This window comes from Spermophilus citellus (genome assembly GCF_964194105.1).
Source record: "Spermophilus citellus genome assembly, chromosome: 13".
In the NCBI taxonomy this organism is placed as follows: domain Eukaryota; kingdom Metazoa; phylum Chordata; class Mammalia; order Rodentia; family Sciuridae; genus Spermophilus; species Spermophilus citellus.
In genome coordinates, this window is record NC_138193.1 from 81,806,113 (window position 1) to 81,825,677 (window position 19,565).

The 19,565-nt window shown below is 51.3% G+C and overlaps 1 protein-coding gene across 2 annotated transcripts in view; it reads left to right on the plus strand.

The window, feature by feature from the left end:
* The window catches only part of HAAO (3-hydroxyanthranilate 3,4-dioxygenase), a 39,948-nt gene extending 22,280 nt beyond the window's left edge, over nt 1-17,668 (plus strand). Inside the window, exons 3-12 of one of the 2 annotated variants that reach the window (XM_081264481.1) lie at nt 2,789-2,961; nt 6,428-6,506; nt 11,113-11,196; nt 11,533-11,639; nt 14,360-14,449; nt 14,729-14,772; nt 15,045-15,190; nt 16,801-16,873; nt 17,056-17,134; nt 17,235-17,668. In XM_081264481.1, the coding sequence (XP_081120607.1) occupies nt 2,789-2,961; nt 6,428-6,506; nt 11,113-11,196; nt 11,533-11,639; nt 14,360-14,449; nt 14,729-14,772; nt 15,045-15,190; nt 16,801-16,873; nt 17,056-17,134; nt 17,235-17,313 (954 nt within the window). In that variant the 3' untranslated portion in view covers nt 17,314-17,668. Of the gene's footprint in view, nt 1-2,788; nt 2,962-6,427; nt 6,507-11,112; nt 11,197-11,532; nt 11,640-14,359; nt 14,450-14,728; nt 14,773-15,044; nt 15,191-16,800; nt 16,874-17,055; nt 17,135-17,234 lie in introns of those variants that run through there. The other variant, XM_081264480.1, reaches the window with a different exon arrangement.
* The last annotated feature ends 1,897 nt before the right edge of the window (nt 17,669-19,565 follow it).

Here is a 19,565-nt window from a genome sequence, read left to right on the forward strand (position 1 = left end):
AGCTGTGTGGAATGTATAAATACCGCTCCTGTCCTACAATAAATGGCTCCCATTCCTGCTGTATCAATCTACACAAGTTGTTCGTCACCCCTGTTAGTTTGCTGCAGCCGGACTGCAGCAGATGGTGGCCCGTACGGGGAGCCCTGGGACACTTGGGGGTAAGTGACGAAAAAGAAAAAAAAAAAAGCTGCCCGTCCCTAGATAGGACGGGAGCAAATCTGCTCGTCCCTAGGCAGATAGGACGAGAGGAAAAATGGCCATTTTGAGAAAATGGAGAAGATTGATACAGTATGTTTGTGTCTTGTTTTGTCTTGAAATGTTGTATTGTCTTTGTGACGAAAATATGGAAGGGGTGAAAAGTAAATTACTAAGGGAAAGAGGCACCCCAGTGGAACCAAGAGCAGTTAGGGCATGTGTTGATAAGAGCCCAGAAACTCTAGTCAGAAAGAAAAAGAAAGTTCAAAAGAAGAAGGATTATCAGAAAAAAAAATTGCAGCAAAAGGCTATTACTGAATACTTTTCGTTACTGGAAGGTGCATAAATCAGAGCTGAGGCTGCCAGGTGCGCAAGCCGGTCATGGCACAACAAGGACTCTCCAAGTGCTGGCAGCGGGCTCTTCCCACCCTCCGGAAGATGGCCCGAGTCCCTGAAGTTTGATTATTTCCAAGGCCAGTAACTACAAAGGTTCTCCCACACCTGGAAGCTAATGAGTAAAGAGCGCCATTAAGGCCTATTTCAAATGTAAAAAACCTTGAGATAATGTACTAAATTGTTCAGAAGGTTGTTTTCTTAGTGCCTGCTGGAATACTACAGGATTTTCTTTAGTCATCAGGAGTTCCTGCCTTTGTCCCAGTGCCAGTGAAGACGAAGGTGAAAGAGAACCGGAGGAGACTTCGGATCAAGCTAGCTGCCTGCAGAACTTACCTGGACTGTGATTTACCTGGACTGTGAGTTAATCTATTGAGACACTGCTTTACCTGGACTGAGACAACAAACTGTAATCTATAACAAATTATAACTCGGTATCTTTGCTAATGGTGTCATTGCTTGTATAATTTTTCCAAGGGCTTCTTGCATGGAGCCATCAAGTGGCTTGGTATTGTGGCATTTTGTATCCTCCCCTTCTGCTTGTAGCAGATTATTTATGGTGTTTGTGTAAAAACCACTATGGTTGTTATTAAAATTAAACAAAAGGGGGAAATGTTAGAGTCTGTAAACAAGTCAGGATGGCGCCTGGCATTTTGCCAGAGGGAGTGGTTTGAGAAGTAACAAAAGCAAGCCATTAAGTGTGGAGATTTCTTATTGGTTGACTGATGTATCTAGTTTATGCTAATTAAGATAAGCTGTGTGGAATGTATAAATACCGCTCCTGTCCTACAATAAATGGCTCCCATTCCTGCTGTATCAATCTACACAAGTTGTTCGTCACCCCTGTTAGTTTGCTGCAGCCGGACTGCAGCAAGGGAGTGGAGAGGGAATTGGAGAGTCACAGCCAGGTGAGTGGGAATCCTGCTTCACAACGATCTGGGATTTGACTTTACATCTGAAATGCTGAGAAAAACTGGCCACGCCAGGCACCCGGGGAAGAAGGAGGGAGTGGCCAAGGTGGGTGTGAGAGCTGGAGCTGGAGGAGTTAAAATTACTTCAACTCTGCAGTCTGCATTCTTGGTGTCAGAGGCCTGAACCCATTTTCCAGGTCCCCCACCTATCATTTCCCCCGCTCCACCCTCCTCCGATTTTCCTGAGCATTCTGAGTCCTGAAAACAGAGGAAGGCAGGTAGTAGCATTTGCCTTCCCCCTCCTCCGTACCCCCTCGCCACCGTCCTCTGTTTCATACCCCCACACCCAGGCCTAGGTTTCCCGTCCCAGGACCACCGTGGCAGAGGCTCTGGTAGGCGCTGTCGTGGTTCGCACAGACTTGGCTGCCCATCCCACCTCCGTACCCGGAGATATTGAAAGGCTAGGACACCCAGGACCCCTGCTCATCTACACAATTCCTCATTTAACTGTGTGTGACTTAAGATATGCAAAGAGCTCAAAACGATGGAGGGCACCTGGCCCGTGCCCACTACGACGCTGGCGCAGAGGACAGTGTCCCCTCGGGTCTGCCTCCACTCGCGATGCAGGGAGAGGACCACAGCCTCGCGGCGCTTGCTCTCCACCCGGGCTCCAGACGCTTTGCGTCTGCCCCCGTTTGCCTCGCAGAGCCTAGGGCACAGTCGAGCCAGCCTTTTACTATGTAATAGAACATCTGGGGACAGCGGCCAAGCTCTGTCCTCGTGAGGACACAGGGTACTGGCGTTAATCAGGACATCTTTTCGTTCTATGCGCACCTCAGCTCCAGTGGCTGTGCAGTCATTGCCATTTTCCAGATAAGAAAACTGAGTCTTAAATCCAGCATCAACACCACGTGCTGACTCTCTGGTTTTCGAACTCGCCCCCTACAGTATCTTTGGAGCCTTCCTAGGAACCAGACGGAAATCTAGGGACAAATGCCAGGAAGAGTCTGGATCCTGCGTCTTAGGCGGGCAGTAGGCTCCCATTTCTGGCGCGGGTGTGCCAGGCGCCCCCAGGACGCTGGGTTGGTCGGGAGGTTGGGGTCCGGGGACTTATCCCCAAGGTCGCCCTCTTTCTTCCCCCACCCCGTGCACCGAGACCTAAGGGCAAGCGCACGGGGCGGTGCCGCAGGGCAGGCTGGCTCACACCCAAGTCCGCCCGCCACAGCGGGGGCGGGGGGGGGGGTAGGGGGTTGCTCCGCCCTTTGACCTCGGGGATGTTGACTGACTAGGCGGCCAACCCACCAGCCCGGGAGAGCCGCGTCCCTCCGACGGGCCCACCGGCCAGAAGACACTCGGGGAGGAGGCGATCAGACCCGGTGGCCATGGAGCGCCGCGTAAGAGTGAAGACTTGGGTGGAGGACAACAGGGCCTCCTTCCAGCCCCCAGTCTGCAACAAGCTCATGTGAGTCTGAGCTCCTGTATCCGCCCCCTCTGTCCTCGCCATCTCCTTCGGCTAACCAGCCCACCCCCTGACCCGCACTGCCTTCCAGGTCCAGTTCCTTGACCCAGAAGCCTGCAGAAGGGGGCTGTCATTCTCTTGGCTCCTTCTGGGAGGGTGAGGACCTGCTGTTCCGGGTTCCACCACCTCTGTCTGTTCCTCTTTCTGGTAATTGCATAGTAAGGGCTGTGACTTTGACTTCTGCCTATGGCCAGGGTGCTTCTGAGGCAGTAGGAGATGAGATGACAAGGTGCTCCTCCTTCCAGGGCTGGCAAAGAGCTCTCCAGCCCCCAGAGATTCTCTCAAGTTCCCCCAACGACTCCAGTGGACTTTGGGAAACTTTGAAATTTGGGGAGAATGGTTTTCAGTGCCCCAGAATGAGAATAGAACCTAGGTCTAAGGACACGTGACTCACACAGGCTAACCTACAGGCAAAGGGGGAGGTCAAAGGATCAGCCCCTTTGGAGAGATCTTGATTTATTGTTCTTTCCAGAGCCCCTCTTTGCAGGTACACACACACACACACACACACACACACACACACAGCCCTCCCAAGGCCACCTCTGCCTGCAGCACCCAACAGGGCTGAACTGGTCACTGCCATCTTTCTCTCACAGATCTCTCAGGCCCTCCCTGTGATCACCTCCCTCCCCTTCCTTCAGTTCCATTGCTGGGCCTCCTGGGACCCCCAGACCAGGCTCACATTCCCCATATTTGCTGTTTCTGCAAGACAACTCCTCTGGCACGGTACTTCAACCCACAGGGCAACAATCACTGATGTTGTGACAGGCCAGAGACCATGCCAAGCATTCTGGCATCATCTCATTTAGTTCTCACAGTCCATGAGGTGGGATTTCACAGAACTTTCCCAAAGTCATAGAGCTAGTGCTGGACAGAGTCCAGACTCAAGCCCAGACTCCAAAGTGCACATATTCTCTTGGTCAGTGTGCAATACCACCAGGGCTAACAGTCAGCATTTCCCCAAAGACTCTTCTTTTCTGCCACTATTATCCTCTCAACCTACATCTTTATCGTCTCTGTCCCTTTCCTCCACTTCTCCCTATTCACAGTCTCTCATTCTCAGTCCCCCAGTTTTTCTCCCAAAAAGTATCTCACACCCATCTGCTCCACTACAGCCCAGACACTATTCTGGTTTCTCCCTGGCCACCTCCAGCCTGGGCAGTACTGGCTGCTGTGCCTCTAAGGCCTCCCCCAATCCTCCAGCGCTTCCCTGGTGTTAACCATCATCACAAACATGTTCCCTCTCTTTATTCACTCAGCGGATGTTCACTGAGCACTTACTACCTGCCAGTCTGGCCTAGACTCTGGGGATACAGAAGGAAACACATTGACAAAAGTGCCTTCCTTGTAGAGCTGACATTCAGATGGCAGAAGGGGAGGCAAAGGCAGGCAGACTGGCAGCGAAGGGTCAGAGTGAGGACTGTGCCTTCCCCCTGTTTTAGTTTGCTAGGGCTGGCACTGAGTCTATGCCACACCTCCCCACTAGCTTCTGCGGCTTTCCTAGCATTGCTGGTCTCCCTTGGCTCGTGCTGCATCACCCCAATCTCTGCCTTCATCTTCACAGGCACTCTCCTCATGTGTCCACGTCCATATTTCCTGTTTGCAAAACAACTCTAACCCACCCTACTCCAGTATAACCTCATCTTAACTTATAACATCTGCAATGCCCTTATTTCTAAATAGGGTCATATTCTTAGGTCCTGGGAGGTTATGACTTCAACATATGAATTTAGGGGGGACAAGTTCAACCTATAACACCCTCATCAAGGCAAGAAGCTACTGGAGGGATGTAATCTGCATTCTGATCAATGGGTTGAAACAGTTCCGGAATGGATTTGTTCAAGAACTTTCCGTGTGTACCTAAATTATATCTCAATAAAGTTGATTTAAAAAAATACTTTCTGAGGCTCCCTGGCATTCTCAAGCCAACATCAAACGCCTTAACTAGACCCCCTCCTGATCCAGCTTTCTCAAATCACTCCCCAAGACCACCTACACCCACCAAGACCCCCAGCGCTTCCTTTCTTGGGCCTCTGTACTCAGCTGACTGCTCCCTTCTCTAGGCACCTCAGTGCTTCTCTCCTCTCCTCCAAGCAACTTTAAGTTCTTTAAGCACAGAACTACCCCGTGCCAGCCTCCTCCTGCCCAGTAACCTCATCCATCTTTTCATTTGGGGCATGATGGATATATGTTCTTGGTTATTAATACCTGCCTCCCATAAAGGAGGTCCCCCTCCCCCCATGAGCTGGAAAACAATCCGCAGGAGAAGACACTAGTCAAGGACTTCCAGTCTAGGATTGGGGGTTCACACACCCCCAACCCCTCCACTGCCATCAAACCTCATCGTGGCTACAGTCAGCCTCTACTGCAGAGATCTGAAGTAGCAAAAATGGTCCCTGCACCTGGATTCCGCACCTCCTCATTCCCAAGGAAAGCCCTTGCCCCTGCCCTCTGTCGCTTGGCTACTTAAGACCCCGGGCCCCTGCCCATGCACAGACCACTGCTTATTTTAATCTCTGCAGAGTAGACCCTAGAATAGAAGATGGGTGTGTTGCTGTCAGGAGGTACAGAGGTCCCATAAAAAGTGACACCATACCAATAGTAGACAGGCTGAGGAGCGTGGGCATCCTTTCAAGTTTCAAACCGCTGACAGTGTACACCAGGGTCAGGGCACCAGCCTGGGAGTCAGGGAGCCCAGGTCTGAGCTCAGGTTCTGTCATTCCCTGGCTGCATGACCCTCTCTGAGCTTTAGCAAGTTTGAACAGTCAGCCATCAAATGAGAGGGTCACATTAAGCTTATTTTATCAAACACTTTAAATAGTGCTTATTATATGACAGGCACTGTGTTCTGAGAACTTCTAAAAATGAATTCGTGTAATCCATTGAAACTTGATGCAAGAGCTAGCTCTCCATTTTACAGATGACAAATCTGAGGCCCAGAGAGGTTAGGTAGCATTGCCCAAGGGTGCATGTAGAGCCACATTGGATGCCCAGAGGCTGGCTCCAATTCCTGTTTTTAAACGCATGTCACTCTGACTCAGTGCTGTCTGAGCTCCTAAATGTCGCAGTCTCCTGAGTCAGGCCTCTAGCCATTGGGAAACGGAGGGTCCCACAGTCAGACATGGGCTCTAGTGTGCTCTCTTGTGATCAGAGATCCTGAGCACTGCCCCGGGAGGCTAGGTGATGAAGCGACAGAACCACTGCTATGCTGCCCCTCTGTGTGTGTCACAGAGGGACATACTCAATCACAGACACACAGGCACTTAGATGCACATGGACACAGGCTGAGGATGAGAGTGGGAACAAGGATCTGTTCCTTTTCCTAAGTGTTCCAGGCCCCCTTCCCCCTACCACAGCCCCCTCCCTCCCAGGACCTGGTCCACTACCTCCCCCTACCACTCCTTTGCAGGCACCAGGAGCAGCTCAAAATCATGTTCGTCGGGGGCCTCAACATCAGGAAGGACTATCACATCGAGGAGGGCGAGGAGGTAGGTTATGACTGCCCCTTCCTGGTCCAGGCAAGGAACATCAGCCCCTGGGGAAGCAGGTACTTCCTGCATCAGGGCCAGAGCTGTGGACTGAGGAGGGGAGGCATGACTGTTAAGAGACACCCTGAAATCACAGGGGAAACCTGCCACCTCAAAGTTGCCACCTTGGGCAGCCCCCTCCTTGAGGTGGAGCCAGGGGGGACTCAGCAGGAAGAGCCCTAGGAAATAGCCCAGCCCTGTGGGTCGGATAGGCTCTCACTGTGGGGCATCCGGTCCCTGACACACTAGCTGTCCATGCTCCAGGTGGGATGCCTGGTCCCCTGCCCCAAACCTGAGTATATACAGTTGGCCTCTAAAATGAGACCCAAGCACAGGAGGGAACCTAGTTCTCCCTTTCTATCCCTGGAGCCAGGTTCTCCCTCTCCTAGATCGAGGGGGCAAAATCCAGCTATACGAAGTGGGAGTGGGCTGGGGGTGGGTGGTAGATGGTGGTGGGGAGATGGGGAGGGGACTGAAGGAAGAAGGGCAAGGCTGGGGAGCTGGGGCTGAGGAATGGGTGGGACTGGGTGGCCCCTCCTTACTTAGAAAGTGCAAGACACATCAGTTGTTAGGAGCTATGTGACCGGGGCAGGGGTTGCACTGAATACCCTTTGTACCTTGATTTTTGAACTGTTTCTCTGCTGCCTATCCCAAAGTACATAAACAAAAGTAAAATTAACAGAGGGGGAAAGCCCTCATAAGGAGAGAGAGACGCGGACAGGATCCTAACCACCAGAGACTCCAGTAGGAAAGGATCCCTCCAGCAATCTGGAGGCAAGCCTGATTCTAGGGTCTGAGAGGCAAAGTCGAGCTTGATCACAGCCCTCCACCCCACTGCTCATGTCTCCCTACAGTCCAGGACTCCAGCGAGCCCTGGAGCATTGCTCAATCAGCATTCAGTGAGCACCTAGTGTGTACACAGGGGCGGAGCAGAATCAGCCCATCCCTCACATTTCCAAGGGCCTTGTCCTCTCTTGGCCCACCCTTCTCACAGACACACCTCCCCGAGACCCTTTTCCTCTTTGGAAAAAATCAACAGGAAAATTCAAACCTACAGAGAGGGGGAGGGGATAGATCAGGAGTGGCCACGGTGGGGGAGGCAAGGCTGGTGTCCTGCCTGCCTGAAGCAGCCTCATGGGTAAGGACAGCAGCTTCCACTCACCTGTTAGCTCTGATTCCAGCGCCCACCCCTTGTGTCTGCTGGTCTGTCTCCCTCCTTCCCTTTTTATCCTCTGCCACCTATGCCTCAGACCCATCTCATGGTTTCTCCAAGCAGCACATGGGTGTCCACTGAGGACCTGGGTCAGCCATGCCCTGACCCAGCTGGTGCTGAGAGATGAGCAGTGCCGGCCTGTGCACATGTGTCCTTACTCTGGAGGGACATTCAGGTGTCAGGGAGGAGTCTGACTGGAGATGGGTTTGTGATGACATGCCCCCCCCACACACACACACTTTGGTAGGAGGGCAGGGTACAGCATCTGCCACAGGCTACTGGTGGCCTCTGGACTGAGCATCCGTGTCCTCTCTATCCCTTCCTGTCCTTACTCAGCTAGAGCTGGAAGAATTATTCAGGCCTGGGTTCAAATCACATCTCTTACTAACTGAGCCAGATTTCCCTCCTTGCTGAGTTCTGACCTCTGCAGTACTCCAGGTGGCCAGGGCTGCCTTCAGCAGCCCAAACTCCCCAGTACCTCCCCGTACTCCTGCTCCACTTCCCCACTCCTTTCCTTAGGGCAGGCAAGTGCGAGGAGGAAGAAGAACCTCTTATAACTGTGTGATCTTGAACAAGTGCATCGCACGCCCTCTGAGGCTTCCCGTGCAGCATGTGGGACAAAGGTGAAAGGATTCACCAGCTTAACAGGCTGGGTCCTCACTTGGCCTGCTCACCGTCCTGCCACCTTGTAAGGCCTTTCCAGGCCATGAAGCCAGGCTCTGTCTAAGTCTCCTGAGCCGGCGGGGCTCACTCTTCCAGCTAACTTCATGTCCCCTCCTCCCTAACATCATTTTCTTCCAAATCAGCAGAATTCCTTTGGGACTGTCTACAGCCATTTGAGATTTTCTGCTGTCAGTGATTGGCTTGCTGCTGCCAGCCAGACCTGCCCCCATCACAGGACAGGCCTCTGGGTAGGGGACAGGACTGAGGAGAACCCCACTGCCTTCTTGTTTTGTTCAATGGTGGCTAATGCCCTGCAGCCTGCCGGGGAATGGTTTGGATCTGACCCAGACATCACCCCAGACTCCCCTCCCACCTTTCCACATGTTTTTGGGACCTGAAGACTAGGCCCTCTCCTCAGAACTCCAGGGTCCCTCCTCCCTTCCTGAGACACATGCATACATGGGTTTTCTCTCAGCTTGGGGAGGGGATGGGACATGCTGAATTGCTCCCAAGAAGTAGTTTTTGTCTCATTTGTATTCAGTAATGTTTATAGGTGGTTTTATTTATTTGTTCTTATTTATTTATTTATTTATTTATTTATTTATTTATTTATTTTGCAGAACTGGGGATTAAACCCAAGGGAGCTCTGCCACAGAGCTACATCTCTAGCACCCCTTTTAAAATGTTTATTTATTTATTTTTTGTTTGTTTGTTTTTTTGTATCAGGAATTGAACCCAAGGGCACTTAATCACTGAGGCCTAGCATGGATGGCAATGTCCCCTGTTCCCTGTGGGTGAGCCCTTTATTTTTTTATTTGGAGACAGGCCCTTATTAAATTACTGAGGGCCTCTCTAAATTGCCCAGACTGGCCTTGAACTTATGATCCTCCTGCCTCAGTCTCCTGAATTTCTGGTATTACATGTGTATGGGTTATTTTAAATAATGAACATAATATTGTTTATTGTAGAAGACATAATAAATATGTTTTCTGGGGGGTTCAATCCTCAACAGTGTAAAAAAATATATAAATTTAACATTCCCCCCCCCTTTTTTTTAATTGTAGTATGGATTGAACGCAAGATGTTTTACCACTGAGCTACACTGTAACCCAGTACTTTTTTTTTTTTTTTGAGACAGGGTCTTTCTAAGTCACTGAGGCTGGCCTTTCACTTATAATCCTCCTGCCTCATCTTCTAGAGTTGCTGGGATTACAGGCATGCACCATCATGCCCAGCACATTTTGCCATTTTTATTGTTATTCAAAAGCCTATTTTTAATGGTTGCATAGCATTCCATATTTTGAATATATCATCAAATGTTTATGTTTCTCCTATTATTATTGGCATTGTTATTGCAATTCCTACAACTGCTGATGTTAACAGTTAAAGGTTTATCGAGTGCTCGCCCTGTGCTGAGTATACTGCTTCCAGGCAGGCTTCACAGCGGCCTTCTGTGCAGACACTACCCAAGCTGTAGAAGAGGAAACCGAGGCACAGAGAGGTTAACTGAACTGACTGAGGGCACACAGAGGCCTAGCAAACTAAGGGCCGTCAATTACTGAGGCCACATTTCTAAGATGCTATTTCCAGGGCAAAGATATAGGTGGCCTGTGTGACCTAGGACATGTCCAGTATTAGCATGGCAGGTTCTATACCAGTGTGGACTGTGAAGATTCTTCATGCCCTATGCCATGGTGCTCTTCATGGTGGCCTTGTGTCCACATGTACCCTGCAGCAGGCTTAGGGGCCACATTTCTCTAGCTTCTTCATTTCTTATGTGTTCAGCTGGGATTCTCTTAGTAGATGTTGTGACTACAGCCTTTATCTCCATTAATTCCTTACATGATAATTACCACTATTATTATTAATTATTATTATTATTATTAAAAGTCCTTCAACTATTTGGCTGGGGCTTTTAACACCTGTGCAAGCAATGTATAAACTGTAGAGAGGGATCGAATCCTCCTCCTCCTCCTCTTCTTCCTCCTCCTCCTCCTCCACACTTCCATCTCAGTAAGCATGTTAATTGGGTCTTAGGATAGAATAAGGAAATGTGGTAGGAGCCCCCCAGAAAGAGCACAGTCCCCACCCTAGGCTGCTGACCTCCACAGCCCCCAGTGCCTGAGCATCAGACTGGCCGGAAAGACCAGCCTAGGCCTAGCACCGTGCACAGGCTCCAGTCCCAAGGGCAGCTTCGGGACTATCTAGCTGTGTGCCCTTGGGCAAGTTGCTTTGTGCTCTGGGCCTCAGTTTTCTTTTTCCTTCGTTTCTTTTTTCCCCCTTTGCAGAACAGGCTAACAATGCCCTTGGAAGTTGTAAAGATTTCTGATAATGTACATGAAAGAGCTTGGCACAACCCCTGGCCCCTGTGAAAGGGTGGTTCTTCTTACCTGGCTGTCTCCAAGGAGGCTCTTGCCCAGCCTCCTGCCCCCAGCCAGACACCTGCTGTTGCATCCTGAGTTATTTTGGTCATCACTTGTGCGTTTGCGATGTAAGATGTGTGTCCCCTGCTGCTGCCAATGGCCTGAGTCAGGGAAGATGGGAGTCTCAAGACAGAAGTGATGGAGTTGCTGATAAACCTCAGTCCTTTGGGAAGTTTCTCAGGTTTCCCAGTCAGAACTCAGGGCCTGGGCAGTGACCAAGGATCTGGAGGAGGGAGCAGGGAGTCCCAGAGTCTTTGCTGTTCCACAGGTGTTTTATCAGCTGGAAGGAGACATGGTTCTCCGAGTCCTGGAGCGAGGGAAGCACCGGGATGTGGTCATTCGGCAGGGAGAGGTGAGGCTGGACCCCAGCAGATGGGGTAGTAAAGGGCGCCAGAACAGGAGCCCACCCTGGCCACTCGCCCTAGCCTTGGCTGAGGCTCTGTCCTCCTCACACTTTCCTGCCCCTGCCTGGTCCCTGGGCACTCCCTCCTCTTGGCCTCCAAGTGCTAGCACAGCCGGACATTCCCCGCTTGGTTCCCTGGGCAGGCCTGGCAGAGAGCAGGGCCTAGCATGGATGGCAATGTCCCCTGTGCCCTGCGGGTGAGCTGGGATGCCTGGGAAGCTGCAGGAGCTGATATCTCCGTGAGGGATGGCAGCCTTGCTGGGCACCTGGTCTCCACCACTACAGATATTCCTCCTGCCTGCTGGGGTGCCCCACTCCCCACAGAGGTTTGCCAACACCGTGGGGCTGGTGATTGAGCGGAGACGGCTGGAAACCGAGCTAGATGGGCTCAGGTAAATGCCCCTGTTGGGGCCTGGGGCAAACAGCAGGCTAGTAGCAGAGGGGTGCAGCTCAATACTGCAGCAGAAGGAATCCCAGGTTGACTCAAGAAAGCACTTCCTGGTCACCAAGAGGGTGGAGGGGTTGGCTGCCAGATGCAATGGAGTTCTTTATTTGCTGGCTAACTGGGAGGGTGAGGATGTTTAATGATGGGTGTGGGAGATGCTGTCTCTGCCCCTCACCCCCTGCCCCATACCCAGGAGCCCATTCAGACTGATGATCCTCTGGCTGGAGTCAGAACCTGTTTTCCTACATGAGTCAGCTGGGGCCGGGGAGGGGCGCTGCAGAAAGGGAGGTGGGGGACAGCCAAGAGGACCCTCTATACAGGGCAGCCCAAGCACTGCTGCGTCTCACAACCTCAGCTTCCAGGGTCTAGTCTGAGCCAGCCCAATCCACAATAGGCACAGATAGCTGGGTAGCACCTGGCTGTGTGCCAGGCACCCAGATGGAGCTTTGTATGTATTTATTCATTGAATGTCTCCCAGATGACTCTAGGGAGTAGGTACTGTTATCTTTCATACTGGGCACAGGGAAGGGAAACTTGCTAGAACTTAACCTTCTAGACCCTAGGAAAGCAGGGCCAAGATCAACACCAAGGAAAGAACGCAGGCCCAGCTGTGTACTCTGATTATACAGCTGTGATTCGTTTGGTCTAATCAGTTGCCCAATTGTTATTCTCTGAAAAGAGGAAGCCTCTGAAGCAAAGAGGACCAAAGATTTTTCCGAAAGTTAAACTTTTTAAAATTAATGTTTGTCCCCTTGTGCTGGAGATGGAACCTAAGGTCTCACACATGCTAAGTACATGCTCTACCACTGAGCTACACCCCAGCCCTTTCACTAAGAAAATCTAATTTTCTCATCAAGTTATTGGGGTCAGGATATTTTGGCCCACGTCTTCTACTATAATTGCTAAAATGGGCCTTTTTTTTTTTTTTTTTTTTGGTACTGGGTATTAAACCCAGGAGCACTCCACCACTGAGATACACTCCCAGCCTTTTTATTTTTTCATTTTGAGACAGGGCTTCACTAAGTTGCCCTGGCTGACCTCAGACTGAGTAGCTGAGATTGCAGGTGTGTGCCACCAAGCCTGACTCTTTTAATGGGTACTTTTTTTTAATACTTCCTTTTTTTTCCTTCAAATTACCTAAGTCATACACATTCACTCAAAATCTGGAAAAGTGCAGGAATGAAAAATGAAAAATAAAATTACGTCTCAGGAAAAGGATTAATGTTATGGTATATGAATTATTTCTCAAGAAAACAAAACAGACAAAAGCAAAAGGGAGGGGGGAGTGTTTGTCATCCCCAATTAAACCTAGAAGCACTTAGATTTCCACCTTTTTTCTGTGCATATCTGTACCTGACAACATTTCAGTCTTCTTGCCTGAGTGGGTTTGAATTTTGGTTTTTGTACTTAAAAAAATTCATGAGTATTTATCAGACTATTAAATCTTTTCAAAAAATACAATATTAATAGCTTCATAATAATCTACTGTATAATATGTTGGACAGACAGATACCTGGCCTTAGATTCTAGAAGGAGATTCTCCAAGGGACTTTTTAGAAGAAGTCTTCAGTGATGGAGAGGACAGAGTCCTCAATAACATTTTACAGCAAATTCAATATCGGATTTCATCTGGCTACTTTTGACCTTTAATAAAAGCCAGGGACTCGACATTAAAATGTCACTCTGAAGGCAATTCCTGGAGAGCACTGCAATCCCATTATGAAGCTTTCTAGTGCCCAGCTCCATCCCAAGAGGGATTTTAGGGTGCCGGGTAAGTGGATGCCTGTGTCTGTAGACCACCTCCATCAGCAGGACTGATTCTCTTTTTTCAGTGGGAGTTGAAGGGCAGGCAGAGCTGGCTTGGCCTGGGAACTGGGCCTGGGGATTAGGGCATTCAATTGACAAAAGCCCCTAGCACAGATGAGCTGGGCAGGGGAGTGGGAGGAGGTGCTGCAGGGACCCACTGAAGGCTGTGTATGCATGCATGTCGCCTTCCCTGGAGAAGAGGTTCAGAGCTTTGCTCTGGTTCTCAAAGATAGCCATGACCCTGAGAAGACAAGAAATCCTCATTTGGGGGACATCTCTGTATGCTAGACACTGAAGTTTCTATGGACCTTGACCTTGAGCACTGCAGCTAGCCAGCCCTGGATTCAGGCTCAGCCTCAGGTTCCTTTTTGGGAAAAACACACCTGGACTAGATACTCTCCAGGCTTTTAAGACTGCCTGATTTAGGTGGTCCTGCTCATGGAGATGGTTCACAGATACACACAGTATCCACCCAGCTCCTGGGATGGGGCTGGCCACCAAAAGCTTCACAATGGAACTTCAGTGCCCTTTCAGGCCTTTGGGGTGGCTTTTTTTTTTTTTTGTAGCATTTTAATGTCAAGTCCCTGGCTTTTATTTAAGGTCAACTGTCTGACTGTAAGTCGCTCAGCTTTCCTGCATCTCGGGGTTCTATTTGCTTTCTAGGTTGGGCACACTGATGCTTCTGAAGGGTCAGGGGTAGGTATATAAGCACTGCCCACAGGCTGCGCTGACCCAGGAAAACAGGCAGCCCCCAGCTCTGTAGGGCCAGGCCCAGAGCCCACAGGCAGAGGCAGGCCTGAGCATGGATGTCCTGGGGCTGACCAAATGGGGAGCCAGGTTGCCTGTCCTCTGTTTTGGCAGGTACTATGTGGGGGACACCGTGGATGTCCTGTTTGAGAAGTGGTTCTACTGCAAGGATCTCGGCACCCAGTTGGCCCCCATCATCCAAGAGTGAGCCCTCAGCCCCTCGCTGTCCTGGGGCTGCACATCAGCATCTCCTGTGGTGCTGTCATGCCTGGGAATTAGGGAGAAAGTCTCCCCTCCTGCGGGTGGCTGGGGCTGGAGGGAGCCACCTGGAGAGACTGTTCCACAGAGCTGGGAGGGAAAGTGTGTGAGGGCCCCACAAGTGTGTGGGGGCTCCTGCACCCAACAGTGTATGGAGTGTGTGTCTCCCCAGCTACTCAAGCAGGAATGCCCGCCATTCCTCTCTCCTCCCTGTTGTCCCTGCAGGTTCTTCCGCTCTGAGCAGTGCAGAACAGGAAAGCCCATCCCTGGTGAGGCCACTGGCAACCATCTTCCCCCCTCACTCCCTTTCCACAATAGGATGGGTCTTGGCCCTAGATCCCAGGCATCTCTTTTTGGGTACTCTGCCCAGTACTCAAGGTACTGAGGGAGATGGCACTGAATGGTACCCTCACATGGCTACTAGTAATTGAGTTGGAGCCAGGGCCTAGTCAATTGAGAGCTGGGGTCTCTGGATCTGTGCCTCTGGGCCTGGGGAGGCTGAGCCCAGAGGACACTGACCATAATCACACCTTGGATGCAGACCAGCTGCTCAAGGAGCCGCCATTCCCTCTGAGTACACGATCTGTCATGGAGCCCGTGTCCCTGAAGGCTTGGCTGGATGGCCATCGCAGGGAGCTGCAGGCAGGCACATCCATCAACCTGTTTGGGGACCCCTATGAGACACAGGTAATGCTGCCTCCTCCCTCACTCAGAGAGCAAGGGCTTTGCTATGGCTGGAGGCTTCATGCTCCCAAGCAATCTCTCTTTGCTTTCAGCTTCCTGAGCATCTGCAGCTTACCTCCTGCTAGGAATTCCAGTCACAGCCTGGAAGCTGGAGATCTGTTTGGGATAAGGGTTGTGTAGACATGTGCAGAGAAAGAGCCAAACACAGCTGACCTTTCATTCACCATGTATTGAGTGCCTATTCTGTCTCAGGCTTTGGCAGAAGAGCAGGATGGAGTCACTGCCTCACAAAGTGTGTGGTCTAGCCAAGTTCTCAGACAAGTTAATCCACAACTACCACGATAGTGAGATATATTATTTGATAGAGAAGCTACAGGGAGCCAGAGGAGGTAAAGGAAGAATTCCAATAGGGAGAGAAGTCAATAAAGGCTTCCTGGAGGAGGTTATAGGCAAGTTGAGTTTAAAGCTGGTTTAAAGGCATTTGCAAAGGTTGGAAGGGAGGTGGAGAGGATGTTCTAGGTGAGAGAGAAACAGAAGCAAAGGCATGAAGGCTTGAACCAGCCTGGACTGCAAGCTGGACAGCAAGTTCCAGATTTGGCTGGAGCACTGAGCACAAGCCCTTTTTGGCCCTGGTTGCTGACCATGCACCTCTGCTGAGGTTGTTGAGAGCTGGGGTGGGGAAGGGGAGGCAGGGGGGCAGGCGGTAGACCGTGAAGCAGTACACAGGGCCCAAGTCCCAGGGGGTCTGCTGGGTGGCAAGGTGGAAGAACTTGTCCTAGAGGCAACGGGGCTTCAAGCGTTGAAGCACAGGAACCAGGAGACCAGAGTAGTGTTTCAAAAAGATCACCCTGTACTTTGCGGGGACTGATCAGGGGGGCATCAGGGCGAGCTGCCTGCAGGCTGGTGGTTCCCTCGTGTTGCAGTTTGCCCTGGCACATCCCATCTGGGCAGGATTAGTGCCCCCAGGAAGGGATGCTCACTGGGCACAGGCCTGCCCTTAGAGATCTGGCCTGCTTCTTCTTGGTACTACAGCTGCCGGGAGAGCTATGAGAGTAGAAGGTGGACCACGAGTCCTGTCCCACCCCCTCATGCAGCAGTGGTGCCCTGCACCCGCCTGCTGGCCTGCATCTGCCACTTTCACACCCTGATCTCACTTGTTTACACCAACAAATAGTCACTGAGTCCTGCAGGAGCACAGCCTGAGCACAGAGGCTGCAGGCTTTCAGGCCAACGCAGGTGGAAAGCCCTCAGCCTGGCTCTTCTCATCCCTCTTCAAACTTCGGCCAGACTCATAACACCCCACAGAGGAAGGGAGGTGGGCACCCTGTAGGAAGCTGAGGTGTGTGTCCCTAGTGTGCCCTGGGGCATGCTCAGGTGAGCAACTTGAGAGGAACCTCGGGTGTGTTTGTCGGGGGCAGGCCTGCATGATGCCCAGGAATACGTGGGCTACAGGGAGGCCTTCTCCACGTCCTGGTTTCTGCCCTGCACACAGGATGTGGCTAGTATAGGCCCCACCCCTGCACCACTTAGGTCTGGTGTCTTGGAGTCAGGTTCAAGGCCATCTCTCAAGTGGGGTAGGAAGCAGCAGAAAAATCTGTTTCACCTCCCACCAGGTAATCGTCCATGGGCAAGGCAGGAGTAGAGGCCTGGAACAGGACGTGGACCTGTGGCTGTGGCAGCTGGCAAGTGGGGCCCAGGGAGAGGGTGGCACAACCTCCTATCCGTGGGGATCAGGCTGTTACTGGGCTCGTGCTCCCATGGAGAGCCCTGCTCTCAGGTCTCCTTTCAAGGCAGACTTGGGGACATTCAGACAGATGTTGAGGCCCGATGTCCTCTATTGGATTCTCCTGCTCTTCTTTCACAGGAAGGCTCCTCAGTGGTGACACTGGGGGAAGAGCACTTGGGCCTGGCCCCAGATGACAGCCTGCTGGTGCCAGCTGGGACCTCGTGAGTAAATGGGGGGATCCCAAACTGTGGGTCTGCCTTCCTTTCCCTGGAATCCTCAGGGTCTGGCTTTGCCTGACCCCGGCCCATCTGTCCCTCCCAGGTACGTGTGGGAGCGAACGCAAAGCTCTGTGGCCCTGTCTGTGACTCAGGACCCTTCCCGCAAGAAGTGCCTGGGGTGACGTCTTGCTGTGGGCCCAAAGCAGTCACCACATGCCTGAGTGCTATCCCGAGAGCCATCCCTGCCAAACAACTCTCCGCACCTCCACAGATTCTCCATGCACATCAGCTGAACACCTCAGGGTGCCCCCTGCTGGGCCCTGGACATTGCCATCATTCACCCTCCTGCCATTCCCAGCCCAGAATGCCAGGCTCCTAGGGTCCCTGTAACCTCCCTTCCCCTCTAAAGCCATCAGCCCCTGTGGTTGAACATGTGATGTGCTGTCCCATCCCTCTGTCCCCACGGATCCACTGCCCACCACTGAGAAGGACCTTAATAAAGGCTTCCTGGAGAACAAGCACCTGGGGGTCTCCACACACACAGGCATCATGAGTGGCCCACCCTACGTGCTCCCCAGTGACTTGTTACATCTGTAGTGTCAGGGCACCAGGTGACGAGGGACATGGTAGAGTCTGTCACTGGGTATTCCAGCTGGTGGATGGGCATTCCTCACTGTGTGTGACCCCTACTGCAGTTGAGGTCATCTCTCTCCCTCTTTCTCTGTTCCCATATATTTTACATATACTACTCCTGCTCCTGCAGGAGCCAAGAAGAGAATAGGGAATATCCCAGGACATGGGTCAGGGCACAGCAGCTGAAAGAGGGTCTTAGTCCAGGTACATGAGGCGGGGATCCCAGATAGGAAATGATGAAAATTAGCCCTTCTACTTTTTTTGTTTTTTAACATTAGCTCTGTGCCAGGGAATCCCCTGGCAGTTTTTACATAAATTATTATTTCATTTTCTCCTCAAGGTTCTCCAACAAGGTGGCAGTGCCCAAATGGTACAGATGAGGCCTGGGGAAGTTTGGGAATCAGACAATGCTTCCCGAACAGGCCTGTCTGCACTCGGACCTCAGGCTGGTCTCTCCACCATGCCCCTTTTGTGGTTGCAGCCCGTCTACCCTCAGCCTTGCCCAGACTGGAGCGCAGGGCAGCGGTGAGAACTGGAGGATCTGAGAGAGAATGGTTGCCACCATACCTGGGAACCGCAGGCCTAGTCCAACGTGGCAGCACAAGGCACAGGGCAGAAGCTGTCAGGCCCTGGAAACTGGAATCATAGCCTCCTGTTGTCTCGGGTTTTCAGGAGCCTGGAGTCTCACCTGCACACAGGACTGGACACGGGAGACAGGAACTGTACTATGGTCAAAGCCAATCCCTTTCTGCAGTGAATGCTGGGTGGGGGAGGGTTGACAAGGGGATTCAAGGGCTGAGGTTGTTCTGTTTAGGGGACAAGTCCCCAGACCCCCATACCAAAAAAAAAAAAAAAAAAAAAAAAAAAAAAGAAAAAGAAAAAAGAAAAAAAATGCAGCAGGGTTAGATGGTACACTCCTGCAATCCCAGCTACTCAGGAGCGTGAGGCAGGAGAATTGCAAGTTCAAGGCCAGCCTGGGCAAATTAGCAAGACCCTGTAGCACACCCAGGGTTCCCTACTGTTGTATGTTGGTCATGGAGTCGTATGCATGCACTGAAAGTATTGGGGTGATAAAAACGTGAAGGGAGACAATGAAAGGGATACAGAGGTGACTGCTACTATGTCCAAAATTGTTTTCCTGAAAAAAATCTGTGTCATCTCGGAATGTTGGTGTAGCTCTGAGAATAGAGGTGTTAGTGCACAAAGACTGGAAAGTAATGTGCGACCCTAGCTTCCAGTGCTCAAGAGGCTCAGAGAGGATGGCTAAGATGTCACCCTCTAAGAAGAGCACTGGACTTGACAATCAGATGGTCATTAGTGACTTGATGGAGTGGCTGCAGGAGGGGCAGAAGGGGAGCCACAGAGCACTCTAAGGAATTGAGGAATTCATGAGATTTGAAGTCATGGAGACAACTCCTTCCTCTTTTTTTTTTTTTTTTAAAGAGAGAGTGAGAGAGGAGAGAGAGAGAGAGAGAGAGAATTTTTAATATTTATTTTTTAGTTCTCAGCAGACACAACATCTTTGTTTGTATGTGGTGCTGAGGATCGAACCCGGGCCGCACGCATGCCAGGCGAGCGCGCTACCGCTTGAGCCACATCCCCAGCCCACTCCTTCCTCTTTCGACAAATTTGCCAATAAGAGAGCTGAGGTGAAGCTAAGTAGAGGACAGAGGTTTTGGTGGTTGACATTTCTGTTGTTTCCTGGACTGAATGGAGAGATTTAATATAGTGGCAGGAGAAGAAAGGAACGATGAGAATGAGATGATAAAGCAATTCATACTATGAGTGCCAGGCCCTCTTC